Genomic DNA, 17,218 nt, shown 5'->3' with positions numbered 1-17,218 from the left:
CTAAAAATTCAGATCAGCAAACGATTCTAAAATTAATTTGGGTCCCGCAGATTTAGTAATTTTCCTGCTACAAACCATGTACATAGAGTACTGCTCCTGGAACATGAAGGACTTAACTGAATAACAGACCGTTTTCAAAGAAAGTACATGCGAACACGCAATGGTTGTTGGGCCGACCCTCCATCGTCCAATCAAATTCTGAGACGCATTTTGTTTCTAAAGGTCCAATAAACATCCACCACTAACACTGAGATATCAAATAAGTGTGACATCTGGCTAAGGGTAGATTTAACCAGTACCCTAGTTTGGAAGGTTTGCTCAATTTGAATGAGTTTCACGTGCCACGCGTGCAATTTCTAAGTAGCTGTGGACCATCCATCGCACCGCCAGAGTTGTGGTGGTAGTTTGTCTCTTTCTTATTATCCTCAAACATGGTTTATTTCCAACATCTGGAGGACCAGTGCCCACATGCATGGCGATACAAGTGTCAGCATCTTCCGTTGAGATTTTTCGGTGCCCAATGACAAACAGGAGCCTGCCACGTGGCAAATAATTCTTGCTGAGGAGTGGAAGCCGCAGGAAGGATTACCAGACAGAAAATCCACGGATTGGCTGGTGTTTTTTCAGGCCCCACCATCACATCTCCTTCTCTCTCTCTCTGTTGGAAGAAAAAAAATTCTGGCTTTTTTCCGCTAAATTGCATAAAATAAGAAACACCCACATCTTTTCTTTTCCTCTTCTTCTTCTTCTTGTTTTTTAAATAATATTCATCTCAGTTGGATGTAATAATAAACACCCACTTCTTCTTTCTACCACATTTCTCAGCTCAGTCGAGTGAAATAAAGAAACACCCACTTCTTCTTTCTACTATTTCTTCAGCTCAATTGCTTGAAATAGAAAACACTCACATCTTCTTCCTACTACTACTTTATCAAATCATTTTTTTAAAAAAAAAAAAAGAGAAAAAAGAAAGAAAGAAACCCAATTTCAATCTTCTTCCATTTCTTCTTCTTCTTCTTCTTCTTCAATTATGGCTTTTTCATTGTTCCATAGCACCACCCTCAATCCATTTTTAACGTTCTTCTTCAAAAGCAACCATTCTTTTCCCATTTCCAAGGACTACTCTGACCACTTCCCAGCTTCCCTCCATCACAAGCACTCCTTTGCCGGTAATGACATCGAAAGAAGTAGTCCGCAGAAAAGGGTGACTGCCGCTTCTGCTGTCAAAGAAGGTCCGGTTACCATTTCGACAGTGACCCATGATGGCGGGGCCCTCCCGCAGCAGCGGAAGGTTCGAATTCTTATAGCCGGGGGTGGGATCGGCGGGCTGGTTTTCGGTCTAGCTGCAAAGAGGAAGGGATTTGATGTGATGGTGTTCGAGAGGGATGTGAGCGCGATCCGAGGTGAAGGGCAGTACAGGGGCCCAATTCAGATACAGAGCAATGCGTTGGCTGCTTTGGAAGCCATCGATCCAGCAGTCGCTGAGGAGATCATGGCGGCCGGTTGCATCACGGGAGATCGGATTAATGGACTGGTTGATGGAATTTCTGGTGCTTGGTAAGCATTCCTCTTTTTTCTTGGCTTCTGTTCATGATCCACCTTTGATAATTTGATTATGAATGATTTGCATGAATACTTCCACACAGCTATCAGAGTAGGAGCTCAATCTAAGTTGATATAACGCGCCTTTGATATGAATCAAGGTTTGAAAATTGGATTTCAGTGTACCGTATTGATCACCACTGATATTGGGCGGTATCTCCCTGTATTAGGCTGTTATAATGGGCTTATTCAACCCTATCATTTATTGATGAAACCAGTTCATGTCAGGCGATATGTACCAGTTTTGGATGATACTTTAAATGTTGGATGTGAATTACTGATGGCAGTTGGAATGGGTTGGGCTTGGGCTGAGCAAAAGGTAAGCATTGAATAGGCCCGGCCTAGTAGATACAACACCAGCAGTTCAAAGATCATGCATAAATTCATAATACCTTTCCAGATCCGACAGTGGCCACCTACTCTATTCACAAACTCATGTGATTTCACCAATTACAAAATTATGAAAAGTAAACAACTAGCTAGTAGTGGATTTTTTGGGGAAATTTGCGTGTTGTTGATTAACTGACAAACTATTTGTGATTTGCAACTCATTTGGGAATAAATACCTGAATTTGTCCTGAATCGTTCAGTCAATTTTGGCGGTGTTTGGTTGCAATTGTTGCAATGAATGCAGCCTTAAGGAAAAAAAATGTTCTGATTTTTTAGAAGAAAACTCCCTGATATTTTGGATTTTTTATTTTTTTTGACTCGTGCTCAATTGCCTTGTGGAATACTTCCCGAATCCACACTTTGTAACGTTAATGATGGCTATATTCCAAAGGTAACATGCAGACACATGAACAATCCTATTTTTAAGACTACTGATAGTTGAAGGCTGGCTTGATTTAGTTTTGGCATAAACCTACACTGAACTGATGGTCGAGACAAGGGAGAAAGATATTTCTCATAAATATTGCTCTTAAGCGGAATTTGGTTAAAGCTTTAAACTATCGGTATTGTGTATTTTGATCAATATGGTGCCCATATCAGCAATACATGCAATGGAAACTCTGCCTGGTTGCAACACACTAGCCAGTCCCTAGCATGGATAAACGAGGGTTGTTGTCACATGGGCATCTGGTCTTGAGCTTATACCAAGCGACCATGAGGATGTTTGCTTCAAATTATTGTTGAATGAATACTGAATCTTATTCTTCTATCTTTTGCATGAGTGAAGTTTTTACCAAGAAAACTACACCCAAATTGCCTGTTCCTTTTCTTATCCAGGTAACTTTTTTTTTTCCCTCTTTCTTGAGAGATTTTGACTGTGATGATTTCAACAGGTTTAGTGTGGGGATCAAGAAGAGGGTCACACACACACACACACACACACGCATGCACTCGCACACGCACAAGCACACACATGCACAGACATGCACACGCGCGCACTGATAATCAAGTTGTTGAGGAATGAGTTTCAGTTTTGGAGAAGACAAGCAACTTCAATTCCTCTGTTCATATCTTTTCTCCAAATCTTCTTCTCTATCTCTAATATCATTTGATGAACTGTAGATCTTCTCTATCTAGTTACTGCGATTATATATATATATATATATATATATATATATATATATATATATATATATATATATATATATAGTGTATCTTGTTTCTTCCCATAATACCCTGGTATAGAATAAGATGACAAATGACACTTTCCTATTCTGAGTAAATTAGTGGTAACAATGGAATGATTGTTTTGTTTCTCAAACAAGTATTAATTATGCGGTACACCTCTCATTATCTTGCTCGAACAAAAGTTCAATTCCCTGTGATACATCCAGTAATTCCTACTTTGGCCTTCAGGTATATCAAGTTTGATACATTCACTCCTGCAGCGGAAAGGGGCCTCCCCGTCACGAGGGTAATTAGCAGAATGACTTTGCAACAAATACTGGCTCGGGCAGTTGGTGAAGATGTTATTATGAATGAAAGTAATGTTGTTGATTTTGAAGATGGTGGAGATAAGGTAATCCAAACAGCCAGTCTGCTTTTAGCCCCGTGAAAAGTCAATCAGACGGTATTTTTGGTATCCCGTAAATTTTTAGATTCATTTAGATACACTATTGAATCAAATTGCATTCATAGTAACAAAAAAGAAAAGAAAAAACTATTTCTTTAGCATTCAAACTGAGGGGTGCATCCAAATGCAGCCTTAGAATGTATGACGAGTCTTTTCACTGTTTCCTGATTCTTATTACCTGTATTGTACATGTAAAACACCATTATTACTAGAAGATTTTTTTCTCTCTCTATCAATATAAACATAATTTTATTTTTTAATATCACTTTTACCAAACTCAGGTTACTGTGATACTTGAGAACGGACAGCGTCATGAAGGTGACCTTCTTGTTGGTGCTGATGGTATATGGTCAAAGGTAATATTAGATGCACAGAATAGAAAATCTTTCCATAAACTTGAGAAAGATGGCTTACCTTTTTCTCACAGACATCAGAGAAATGACAATTCCATGATGAATAGGTGCGGAAGAGATTGTTTGGGCCCAAAGAGGCCTCATACTCAGGCTACACGTGCTACACTGGTATTGCAGATTTTGTGCCCGCAGATATTGAAACAGTTGGGTATGTTTCCTTTTGTTTGGCACCTTGTATCATTTTTCTGCCTCTATGGATTTTTCAGGCCGTATGAACTATTTAGCAAGTTAGATAGTTGATAGTTTAGATTAGTTATTGTTATTACTCCCAACATATGATATCTTAGGCAGCAGAAAATGGACTGTCTGATATATAAATTATTTCTCTTCTCAAGGTACCGGGTATTTTTGGGCCACAAACAATACTTTGTTTCTTCAGATGTGGGTGCTGGAAAGATGCAATGGTATGCCTTTCACAAGGAGCCACCAGGTGGTGTTGATGTTCCCAATGGTATTCTTCACCGCATTTCCTTTTTCTTCTATCTTTTTTGTTACTCTAATGTATTTGCCACAAAAAAATAGGTGGGACGAGTCTATGATGGCGGCGGCGGCGACGGTGATTTGCAATATATTACCGTAGAATTGAAACATTATGGCTTCCCATCATTTGTATTTCATCTATTTATCATAGATTCATGTCTATATGTGTTGGTTGCTTTTACATTGAAGGTTTCCTTAGCAAATATTTTATGATCGGAAATAATGATTATTCTTCTGATAATCATTATTTCCAATAAGATTGCATATAATAATACCTCATACCCCTTTTGATAGAACAAGGACTTCACTTTGTTCATTGTACCACCATATAGAATTGAGGTATGTAATATATTGTATGTGTAAATGAACGTAAAGCAATGCAGCGAAAAGCAAAGACTTGGTGACATGGGGTGTTTTTTTGTGCATCGATAAACTCCAATAACTGTAGAGAATGTGGAATACAACTTCATTAATCATCCGCCACAGTAAGTAACTTGTATGTGTTATTTTGGCAGGTAAAAAGGAAAGACTGCTTAAGATATTTGGGAACTGGTGTGATAATGTTGTTGACTTGATACTAGCTACAGATGAGGAAACGGTTCTTCGTCGTGACATATATGATCGGATACCTATTTTTACTTGGGGAAAAGGTCGTGTAACCTTGCTTGGGGATTCTGTTCATGCTATGCAGCCAAATTTAGGTCAAGGTGGCTGCATGGCTATTGAGGTATGCTTTTTTAAGTAGTCATGGGCCTTTCCACTTATGAGCAGGGTTTGAAGTATCAGCAGTAACCAGTATGTATTCCTCGATACTCATCGGTTTTAGAGCCCAACGATACGCATGAGTTGCACATGACTTGTCAATTCACTTTTTAAATCACTTATTTGAGGGAGATAAGTATTAACAAATGTTTATTAACATATTCGGTTGCATTTTGAGGGGGTTTTTTGGACTAATTTTGTGCGAAACTTAAGCGTATCGTCTGATACATATCGGGTATTGGTCACAGACTTTGGGACACCTGATATACTGATTTTAACCCTTGCTCATGAGTAATTTCTACTTAATTTTTTTTTTTTTTTAATGAAATGGAAATATTGGTTGTGTGAGTATCTTGATTGTGGGATCTGCGTATGCATGACCATGATCAAGTAATGATGGAAACATATAATTGTTTTTCCATGTTATATGCATCTAAGGTTCTTTTTTCAGTGTATTTCTTTCGTTAGCATGATCTGATTTATTAGGCACCCTTCTAACTTGTTACATGTTTGCTTATTGTACTTTCTTCTTGTAGGATAGCTATCAACTTGCTTTAGAGCTTGAGAAAGCTTGGAGAGAGAGTGTTGACTCAGGAAATCCTATTGATATTCCATCTTCTCTAAAGCGGTAAACATCTTCCAGTCTAAAGTAAATAATAGAATTTGAATTTGAAACTTGAGTAATTAGACTGAACTTGGTCTTTAAGCATGGATATTAGAAAGTTGTCTATGTTTTTGATAGCTAAGGCTGACATAGGTTTCCATGTTGGGGAGTCCTATTTAATTGTTCCAGTGCTGCTCAACTGACATCTGTTATTTATGGTACTTTCTGTATCAGTTATGAGAGAGAAAGAAGATTGCGTGTTGCTATTATCTATGGATTGGCAAGGATGGCTGCCATCATGGCTTCCACTTACAAACCATACTTGGGTGTGGGGCTTGGACCACTATCGGTAAGAACATGAAAGGCTTGATATGGTAGGGAGTGGTTTAATACTGTGAATTAGTAGATGTGGGTAATGAATACTTCAATGGGCTTTGGGTTCTTCATTCCATAACTGCCGAGCACCTCTTTTGTAGTTTTTGACCAAGTTCCGGATTCCACATCCTGGAAGAGTTGGTGGGAGATTTTTTATTGATATTGGAATGCCTTTGATGCTGAGTTGGGTCTTAGGCGGTAACAGGTATGATTTTGCTCCTCTGTTTTATATTGTTTTCTTCTTGTTCCTAGATCTTTTATGTTTGCTGTTCGTACTGCTTATAAAACAAATCCATTTTCACTTGCAAGCTTCTCAATTCTAGATTATAGAATTTTCCTTCCAAGGAAACCAGTTGCACTATTAGGTTCTGCAGTTTTGTTTAAGCTGAACTGAAAAATCTATATTTCCTTTGCAGCTCAAATCTTGAAGGGAGACCACTAAGCTGCCGACTCTCTGACAAAGTATGTTTCTTGCAAAATTTATTAGACTCCACAAGATTTGATTAATAAAAAATTTATCTGGAGAAATGCTCCCTACAAATCTTATTGCTGGTTAGATGCTAGAAACTGTAGGAAAGATCCACCTCATACTCAGAAAGCCAATATATCTGTTTGTTATTGAAGGCAAGCAACGAGTTACGGAGATGGTTTGAAGACAATGATTCATTGGAGCGTGCACTTAATGCGGAGTATGACGTGCCATCAACGAATCTAGCCCCTATCAATTTCATTTCGTTCTTGTTAGTAATTTCACTGTTCACTAGTTTTAATGAGACTATCTTATTTGTGTTGTAGGTGGTATCTTCTCCCCACGAAAAATGAAACTAATGGTGCATTGCAACGTATTCATTTAAGTAGGGATGAGCATAAGCCGTGCATAATTGGGTATGCTCGTGAGAATATATTTTCATAGCCTATTGTTCTGCCTTTTCATCTGACAGCCATTAGTGTAATGTTTGAATGAATTGCATTGCAGGAGTGTTTCGCATGGAGATTTGCCTGGAATTTCAGTAGCTATATCTTTACCCCAGGTGAGTTGAATTTACTGGTATTTCGCTAGCTTTGTTTTTAGAAATACATAAGAAAAGGGTGAAAGAAATACTATTCAAAGCTTATTTTATGTTCAAGAATGTCTCAAGTCCAACTGGTTAGACTGCAAGTTACAGTCCACCCAGCGAATAACTTCCAGCCTTTCATGTGTGTCCGGCATCCAACCAGTCCAATAGGTTTGTCTTATCACGAGGATCACCTTGGGTAAAAATGAGCCATATCCACTCATTGAGTGGATGTCATTTGTGTTTTGCTATTTATCTGAGGCTAGACATTGTTTTTTTATGTAGTCCACAAGAGTAGATATGGCTTATTTTTGCACTGGATGATCCTCATGGTGGGACCAACCTACAGGAAGGGTTGGACGTCACATGCACTTAATTGTTTGGAAGATATCTGTTGGGTAGACCGTACTTTTGGTCCAACCGTTGGACTTGAGACCCTCTTTATGATCTATTTTCCACTTTATTTTAAAATTATTCATACGGAATATGACATATTTCCCATAATTTGCTTGTTATATTTCCTTGCATGCTCCTATTTGATCTTAATACTGTTATGTAACTATAGCTGCAGGATGGACCTACCCAACTTTTGAAAACTATATTTTCCATGATGTTCTTTCTACATATATGAAAACAAGGGTCCAATTTGGTTGCCGACAGACCAAATTAGTTATCTGCAGGCTCCTTTTGGCAGAAACAATGGGACGCATGTGGGGGCCACACCAATTCAGTGGTGTTCCATTGTCCCCACCAAGGGAGCACTATGAGTTAGTTGATATGGTACTTGGAAGGGTACCTTTCTCCTCTCTCAACAAACAATGAATAAGCTTACCTTCCAATGCATCCCTTGAGGTTCATTGCTATCTAGTCCTATCTTGGACACTCTTTTGTATGTTATGATGTCATTTCCGTGATTTACTACGAAGGATTTTCCGTAGGTCATTCTTCCAAGCATAATATTGAGGAATGCAGAGGCTTTATTGGCAAATTGATGTAAATTATTTTTGGATATTTAAAACCATCAGGAAAAAGAAAATTTTGTTCAAGATCTGATTCTCAGCATTGTTCTAGGTTCTTTTTTTCCCCTTTTTTCTGTTGAGAATTATGATTCCTAGCATGGTTGAGTAGGATAAAATTTTTTCAGGTATCTGAAAAGCATGCACGTATCCACTGCAAAGACAATGCCTTCTACTTGACTGATCTGCGCAGTGATCACGGCACCTGGATTACTGAGTAAGTTATGGAAAGTGAGATCTTGTGGTTTTTTGTCCTCAGAATATGTCTGAAAATATTGACTCTGTTAATCCTTGCAGCATTGAGGGGAGACGATACCGAGTGCCTCCAAACTTCCCTGTTCGATTCCATCCATCTGATGTCATTGAGTTTGGTTCTGATAAGGTAATAAAATATTCTTCTTCAACTAATGCTTGAAACATATGTTTGCATTGAGTCATTTTTTCAGCTCTCATGCATGGACAAAAAGCTTTAGGCATTTCAATGATGGGGAGCAAACATGCAAAACATGTCCATACCATTTATCTTGCATTTTAATGATAGATGGTTATATTACAAAAATCTAACATATGAAGGTAGTGTACTGAATTTCCACCACCTTGATTAGCCATTTTCATCCTGCTATTTGGAAACCTACATGCTAGTACCAACTTACAGAGGTGGTTGCAAAACAATCACTGTAGATGAAAATATCACTTACTGAAATATATCCACAGCATAACAAAATGAGGGTGCTTATAAAAGTGATGTATTGCCAGTACAATCACACAAATACCCTTAATAAACAATAATATCTATTCGTGTGTAGACTATCCCATTCCTTTACACTCCCCTTCAAGTTGTACATTGATGTTTCACATGGACAACTTGCTCTTCAAATGGCGATGCGTTTCCTTCATTAATGCCTTTCTGAAAGTCTGTTGCTTGTTCCTTTGTGCCAATAGATCTGTCTCCAAGTGCTTTGCCTTCTATTTTCCCCCTAATAAAATGATGATAGATTTGGATATGCTTTGTTTTCCCATGTAAAACCGAATCCATAGATATCACAATACCACTTCCATTATTACAATATGATCCTGGGTTGCTAATGCAAGACATGAAAACTAGATATGATGTGCAAGATTTCAGGCTTTAGATCATAATAATTTAGAAACAATCACAATAATTCCACATCCCACATAAAGTCAAGCATTCAACAAGGGAAATCTATGAGGGTCCAAGCCTACACATGTTAGGACTGAATCAATTAAAAATTATAGACCAAACAATGCTCAAAGGATAGTAGATTTATCCACACATGCAAAGAATTATTTCTCAATCCAAGGGATTCTCACCTTTCAATTCGGGAAAACCTAGGGTTTCAAAAGTGGAATAGAACTTGGGGATTTGAGATGATCTAGGGTTAGAGTTATGGAAACAAGGAGAAAGAGGGGATGGAACCTGTGATCAGCCTGCACGTGTCGACAACAAACTGGCCTGACGCATGTGCGTGGATGGCAGCCCGCACATGTGTGGGGCATCGAATTTGGAATCGGCCAGCTAGGGCCTGGTCGGCTAGGGATGGGCCACCTTCCCTTCAAAATTCAGGTCAAACGGATGATTGGTTTGAACACGGTGCTCCGCCGAAGTTTCAACCCTCCTACAGGGCCAGATTCTGGAAATCTGCTGTATGGGAAAGATTAACTGCAAACGTGGGTGGATTTGATGAGGGGATGACTGTAAGAGATGAGGAATATGGGATAGGAGATGGGGGCGATTTGGAATGGATGTGGCTTCGCACCACGGTAGTTAACCCTTCGAAGAAGGGAGGGTTTTGCACCCAATTAAGTTTCCACAACTCAGAGAATTAGAGAAGCAGGAAAACGTAGAATTTGCAGGTGGGACCCTCTTCCTTGTGTACGTGCGTAAGGGGGGCATGCGTGTGTGCGAGATGTCCCCATTAACTCTCCCCGGCTGCGAAGATTTCGCTATTGGCGAAACAAAACTCCTGAACCGATCCAAGATGTCAGGATCAAATCGCTGAAGCTCATCCTCAATGAGCCACGTACTGTTTGAAGCTGGGCGTGACTTCCACTTGACCAGGAACTTTTGAAATCTGCCGTCTGACGTCGATATTATCTGATGGTCCAGAATATCTTCTATCTCCTATCTGGGTGTGGGAAGGGTAGGTATGGGAGGTAAATGATAGGAAGATGGATCGGGAGGGGGCCACGGATCAAGAGAAAGGTCTGGGGAATCAGGATGGTTAGGTGACAGGCTAGACAATGTATCAGTGGTTCCCTGAAATACAACTAGATCTTCCACATTGAATGTTAAACTAATTCCCATGGAAGGTGGAAGATCTACCACATATGCATTGAGATCGTTTCGTTCTATAATTTTGAATGGTCCAGCGCTACGCGCATGTAATTTACAAACGGCTCCCTGAGGGTACCGCTCTGGCCTGATGCGGACCATCACAGTCCCCTATATTGAATTTCTTGAATCGTTTATATTGGTCAGCAGAAATTTTGTAATGTTCATTACTAGTATTGATCTTTCGCCTGATTTCTTGATGTAATTAATGTACGTGATGTGCAAAGGACTCTGTGGACAACGATGGCCTATGGGACAGAGACATAAGGACAAGATCAATAGGCTTCCTAGGTTTATAACCAGTAACGACTTCAAAAGGATTTAACACTGTGGATCTATTGATAAAACTATTAAATGCAAACTTGGTGATAGGTAGTGCAGTGTCCCACGTCCTGGTGTGCTCCCCCACTAAACACCCGAGCAAATTTCTTAGACTCCTATTGACCACCTCAGATAGGTTTGGTAGAGTCACCCCAATGACTAAATTAATGGCGTGCTGTAATCCCTCATAGGGGGAAGCTCATTCGGTAGATCATCGGGAAAGACATCACCAACTCATCCACTACCAGAATGGCCTCAGTGGGTAACTCTGCACTAGCCTCTGGTGCACTTTCCCTAGCCACAAGGGTGTACACCATCAAGTCCGACTCAATGTCTCGCTCAGTCTTTGATATTTAGAATATGGAGAGGCTTAGACTTGGACTTCGATTCCTCAACCAACCTTAAGTGATAAGAGAAAGGGAAGTATTTTTCCTTAAGAGTTTCTTTCATTTCTACCCAATGGACCATTGGGAGTTCCCTCAACCTCTCTTTCTTTTGCTCCACAGTAGCTCAAAACCTCTCTGCTTAGCCTACAAGCTTCATCTTGGCAAATCGGACTCGACGAGCATCCGACATATCGTACCACTCAAAATAGTGGTGTATATCCGCCAACCAATCTAGAAAAGCTTTAGGGCACAAGTGGCCATTAAACGTAGGGGCCTCTACTCCAACTCCCTTGAGGAGTTGTGCATCTGTGTCATAATGATCATGATGCCCCTTGTGGGGTAGGTGCACGGGTGCGCCCATGTCTATTTCTTTAGCCACCCTCATTCCCTTGTCTATCTTCTTGACAACTTACTTGAGATCAGGCATCATCCCCAATAACGGGGTTTGCCCAGGCGGAGGTCTCTAGTTGGGTAATGCGCACATTAAGCTGATCTCAGCGTTGATCAATATGTTGTTCCAAGCACCTACCTAAAGACTCAAACTGTCGGGTTATGTTGTCCATTGACTCTTGTAATTGCTTCATGTTTAGTGCAAGGTGCAACCCAAAACCGCGACCAGTACGTGTGGGCATACAACTACCTACTCAACTCAAAGGTCTTCTAATGCAACTATATGTGTCTAAATGAGAGGACTCTATATGAGGGAAACTACGCAATGCTCCTAAAATTTCAGCAACATAAACTGTCCAAAGAGTTTGTTAACAGAAAATTCAGCAATAAAATTTTGGAAAATTTTGACAACAGAAAATTCAGTAGTCTATGTTGTGAATGATGGGTCCTAAATAATTCTATATGATGAAATTTAATGCAAAATAAACACGAGTAGACTAAACCCTAAACATGCAATGCAATCTCATATGAAAAACCTAAGTTCTGATACCAAATTTGATGCAGGACATGAAAATTAGATATGATGTGCAAGATTTCAGGCTTTAGATCATAATAATTTAAAAACAATCATAATAATTCCACATCTCACATAAAGTCAAGCATTTAACAAGGAGAATCTACGAGGGTCCAAGCCTACACATGTTAGGGCTGAATCAATTAAAAATTATAGACCAAACAATGCTCAAAGGATAGTAGATTCTTCCACACATGTAAAGAATTATTTCCCAATTCAAGGGATTCTCACGTTTCAATTCGGGAAAACCTAGGGTTTCAAAAATGGAATAGAACTTGGGGATTTGAGATGATCTAGGGTTAGGGTTATGGAAACAAGGCGAAAGACTAGTGAAATAGAGACAAGAGGGAACTTGTGATTAGCCTACACGTGTGGACAACAAACCGACCTGATGCACGTGCATGGATGGTGGCCCGCACGTGTGTGGGGCCTACAAATTTGGAATCGGCCAGCTAGGGCCTGGTTGGCCAGGGATGGGCCACCTTCCCTTCAAATTTCAGGTCAAACGGATGATCGGTTTGAATATGGTGCTCCGCTGAAGTTTCAGCCCTCCTGTAGGGCCAGATTCTGGAAATCTGCTGTAGGGAAAAGATTAGCTGCAAATGTGGGTGGATTTGATAAGGGAATGACTGTAGGAAATGAGGAATATGGAGGGTAGGAGATGGGGGCGATTTGAGATGAGTGTGGTTTCGCACCACGGTAGTTAGCCCTTCGAAAAAGGGAAGGTTTCGCACCCAATTAGGTTTCCACAACTCAGAGAATTAGAGAAGCAGGAAAACGCAGAATTTTATTAATCATTTTCAATGAAAAAAGCCCTATAAGGGGTTGTCTATTTATAAGAAAAACCTATATCCCAAAAGCCACGCCATGTACGCATACTATTACTGAAAGACGACGTAATAAAAAATAACAACTAATCAATGCAATCTAAACCGTTCATGATGTTCCTAATAACAGTAATAAGCAAAACTCAAAGTCCTAGGTCACTTAGGGTAGTGGGCCACGATCCTGAGATCTAATGATGGGATCCACATGATGATTGGGTCCACCCCAAGGAACCAAAACACAGTCCTCTAAGTAGGAGGCCCTCCATGGATGTCGTCATCGATCCAGATCGAAGGTGGGGCCCTCCTTCTTGCGTACGTGCGTAAGGGGGGCGTGCGTGTGCGCGAGATGTCCCCATCAGTTGCAACCTTTGTCTTAGTTTCATACCAATACTCATTATTCAGGCAAATCTTTATGGTGGCTGCTGCCACGGTCTTATATTCTGCTTCAGCTTGACCTTGCAACAGTCTTTTGTTTTCAGCTACTCCATGAGATATGATTAGGTCCAATTAAAATACAATAACCATTAACTGACTGTCTTTTAGTCGGATCACTTGCTCAGTCACTATCAAACTGACAAATGTAACTAGCAGACTAACCATGTGTAACTCGTTTTTTCTGTTCAGTAGACCATCACTTGGTGTACCCTTGATATACATAAGGATTCTCTTTACAGCTTCCCTGTGCTCAACTTGTGGACTATGCATGAACTGTCTAACTTGATTCACTGCACAGATGGTCTGGCCGGATGAATCCTGAGCAAGACTAGATCCATCACTGAGCAATTCAACAAAATCTTCAACTATTCCCCCATCTCCTGTTCAACACTGATAGAGTTCCAATAGGCTTAGCATCGATCATCTTAGACTGTTTTAGAAGGTCCATTGCATATCATTGCTGACAGACAAAGTAATTGATGCTCTGTTCAACTTCTAGGCTAAGGAAATCTTTCATCAGAAATGCCTGAAATAAAGTCTGTTTGATGCTTTGTATGCTTTCTGAACAACTGCCGTTGGAACAATATCATTGACATATAGTAACAGAATCATGATGCTCAATTGATAAACAACAAATGATCAGAAGTACTCCGTACATACCCTTGTCATTTCATGACAGAACAGAAGCTGTTGAACATGGCCTTGATGGTTGTTTTGGACTAGATATGTCTCTATTCAACCTGCACACCATCGAACCCAGGTTCCCAACTTCATGTCCAAGAGGTTGAACTCCATGTAGACTTCCTCCTTGAGGTCACCCATGAAGAAACACGTTCTTCATGTCTATTTGAAAGAATTCCCAGTTACATGTAATATTCAAAAATAAAACAATATGGACCATGCCCATTTTAACAATGAGACTAAATATTTCATCGTAACTGTCATCCTGCTTAACCTTCACTTTGTAAACCATTTGCAAACCAACTACATTTTTACTGGTTGGGGGAGGGACGATAACACAATTATGACAATGGTGAAGGGCAGACATCTCTTCATAAAGATTGAGGCAAATAGTGAAGAGGCAAGTAGTAATTATGATTTTTTGGAAGGAAAGGAGAGTTAGGAGAAGATAACTACCAAGACGAAAGGATAGAGAAGGGAATCACGCCCTGCTCGATTGTGTGCTCTGATACCATGCAAGTTTTAGTACAGAGAAGATAGAAATGTATACAGAATAGAACAGGGTAGAATACTGTTTTCTAATGGTTGCTCCATGTAGGTTTTATATAAAAGTGAGTATTACTAGTCCTTCACAGTATCCACATACTTCCACAAGTCCCTTTTTTTCCCTTGAGGTATGCCAAAAATCTGAGACATACACATGGGACTCATGTACGGGATCCCAACTGTTCATGCAGGGGTCCATGAATTGGAGATGCCTCCAAAGGTGCACTGATTGATCCTACCATCCGGTTGTAGGACCTTTTACCATTCAACCTGACTATTTTCAGGCCGTACGTTAGTGCATGTTTTGAGCTAATGCCCCATCCACAGTTCCCTTCCCAAGATGGACAGTCCAAACCTTTCACATGCAGGCCAAGTGTACAGTTTTAGATTAAGGTGCATCATACATATATAATCAGGCAATGAGTAGTATCTTTTTCAAAAAAAAAACAGAGAGAGAGAGAAAAGAAAAGTCTCTTTTTCTTTTCTGGTAGGAATAAAGTCTTCATGTTAATCTTAGTAGTCCGCGTCTGCAGGCAACTGTAATTGCTGCGTTACCCAAATCTGTATAATAATAATATTCATTATTCAGTATAGAAGTTTTATCTGTCAGATGTCTTTGCAGGCTGCATTTCGAGTGAAGGTGCTGAAAGCTCTTCCAGAAACCGGGATGAAGAACGATAATCAAATTCTACAAGCAGCGTGACAAGAAGCAGCTACTGTGATTGAAGTACCGTGAAATTGTACAGCATGAAAGCAAACAGGCAGAACAACGTAGTGGTGCTCTTTGCCCCTGATATCAATCAAAACTAAAGGTCATACTAGAGCTGGGGGTAGTGTGTATAGATTAATTCATCTTCACCCCATTTAGGAGACGGATAATGAAATATTTTTTTGTATATCGAAGAAAAACTAAAAGGAAGATCCGAATACAAACATTCCCTGCCCAGTATCTCTTTCTTTTTCTATCATAGATGTAGATGTGTCAATATGTTATATATTTCAATTGCATGAGAATTTTGATATAAGATTTTAGCTATCAAAGACCCCTTTTAAGTGTCAACAATAGCAGCTGACATGGGCTTAGCAAGGAGCCCTAGGCTTGTTTGGTGGGATCCCTGTGGCTGACTTTAATTTTCTCAGTTGCATGGGTGCCTTCTCAGGGCACTGTTGTGTGCCATCTGGAAAAGAAGCCTCCTCGTCATGAAGAGTTCTGCAAGTTCATATGGATGCACCCTTTTGTGGGATTTTTGAATAAGAGAGTAGGGTGAGAATTATGACAGTTGTGGAGAACTGTGCAAGCTCATGTGAGGAAGTAGCTGAGCTTGCTGCTTGTGGGTGTTTGGATGCATCATTGAATTGAATTGCAATTAATCGAATCGAAATTCCCTAGTTCCTTAGAATTCACGCTCCATATTCAGTTTGACCATTTTGTTGCATCCAAGTTGGATTTAAAAAAAAAAAAAAAAAACAGTTGAGATTGAGTGGAATGATGGAACAAGATTCATTTAGCTTACCCCAATTAATTGGGATAGAGCTTAGATGATGATTTGCAAAAAATGTGACTGCAATTTGAGCGTCACTTCCAAATTGTGATTGCTGGGGTATGTAATGAAACTGTTCATGGTTTCCTGGTGATTGAGACTAAACATACATGATTCAGTTTATTTGTGCATTCAAATGCTTCAAATGCATTCTATTGCATGTGTAAGCCGCATAAAGTGGCTTATTGTAAGTTCACCAGAAGGCCATGCATATTTTTTTTAAAAAAAATCTTTTTGTCAAGGTTTAGCATTTCGACTGGGCTAAAATTGAAGCCCTTCGGTTCTAGTTGTGCAATGATCATGCCATGAAGTTGCTAAGGAAACCAAAGGGGAAACAAATACAAGGCTAGGCCAAGAACAAGTGATTTTCTCGTCACTTTGTTCCCACAAAGATGGGCGAATGGAGAAAATAGAAGAAGAAGAAGAAGAAGAGAGCATGACATCCTCATAGAATTTTGTAATACAATACACTAATATTCTCTTTTTAGGCCCAACATGATATGTTAGATACAACTGGATTGCATTAGGGTGTGTTCTATGGTTATCATTCTACAAATGGACTGCATTAGGTTTGTGTTCTATAGTTATCATTCTACCATGTCTTTTTCATTCCGTTGACAATCAATTTTATGGTATAGGTAGTTATGACCCTCTCCTCTATCTGCCTTGAAGGAATAATTCCTTTGGCATTACAACCTTGGCCACAATGATGCTTGCTCTCAAATTATTTTGTGGAATGGATTTCAATTGAGCATCTTTGGCTTCATGATTGCATGTGCTCAAGGAGAAGTTTTGTATAAATATAACGCATGCTATTAATTATTTTAGTTTAAG

General features: G+C 39.6%; 1 protein-coding gene across 1 annotated transcript; it reads left to right on the top strand.

The window, feature by feature from the left end:
• Positions 1–622: 622 nt before the first annotated feature.
• On the top strand, positions 623–15,792 carry LOC131236411 (zeaxanthin epoxidase, chloroplastic). Its single transcript, XM_058233534.1, has 16 exons — positions 623–1,557; positions 3,409–3,571; positions 3,907–3,981; positions 4,086–4,186; positions 4,374–4,489; positions 5,034–5,245; positions 5,817–5,908; positions 6,119–6,233; positions 6,361–6,464; positions 6,676–6,721; positions 6,884–6,948; positions 7,055–7,144; positions 7,236–7,290; positions 8,459–8,547; positions 8,628–8,712; positions 15,466–15,792. Exons 1-16 carry the CDS (start codon positions 1,031–1,033, stop codon positions 15,544–15,546), a joined length of 2,016 nt encoding a protein of 671 aa, XP_058089517.1. The 5' UTR covers positions 623–1,030; the 3' UTR covers positions 15,547–15,792.
• The last annotated feature ends 1,426 nt before the right edge of the window (positions 15,793–17,218 follow it).

The sequence above is a fragment of the Magnolia sinica genome, chromosome 2 (genome assembly GCF_029962835.1).
Source record: "Magnolia sinica isolate HGM2019 chromosome 2, MsV1, whole genome shotgun sequence".
Lineage (NCBI taxonomy): Eukaryota > Viridiplantae > Streptophyta > Magnoliopsida > Magnoliales > Magnoliaceae > Magnolia > Magnolia sinica.
This window is presented reverse-complemented; position numbering and strand designations above follow the sequence as displayed.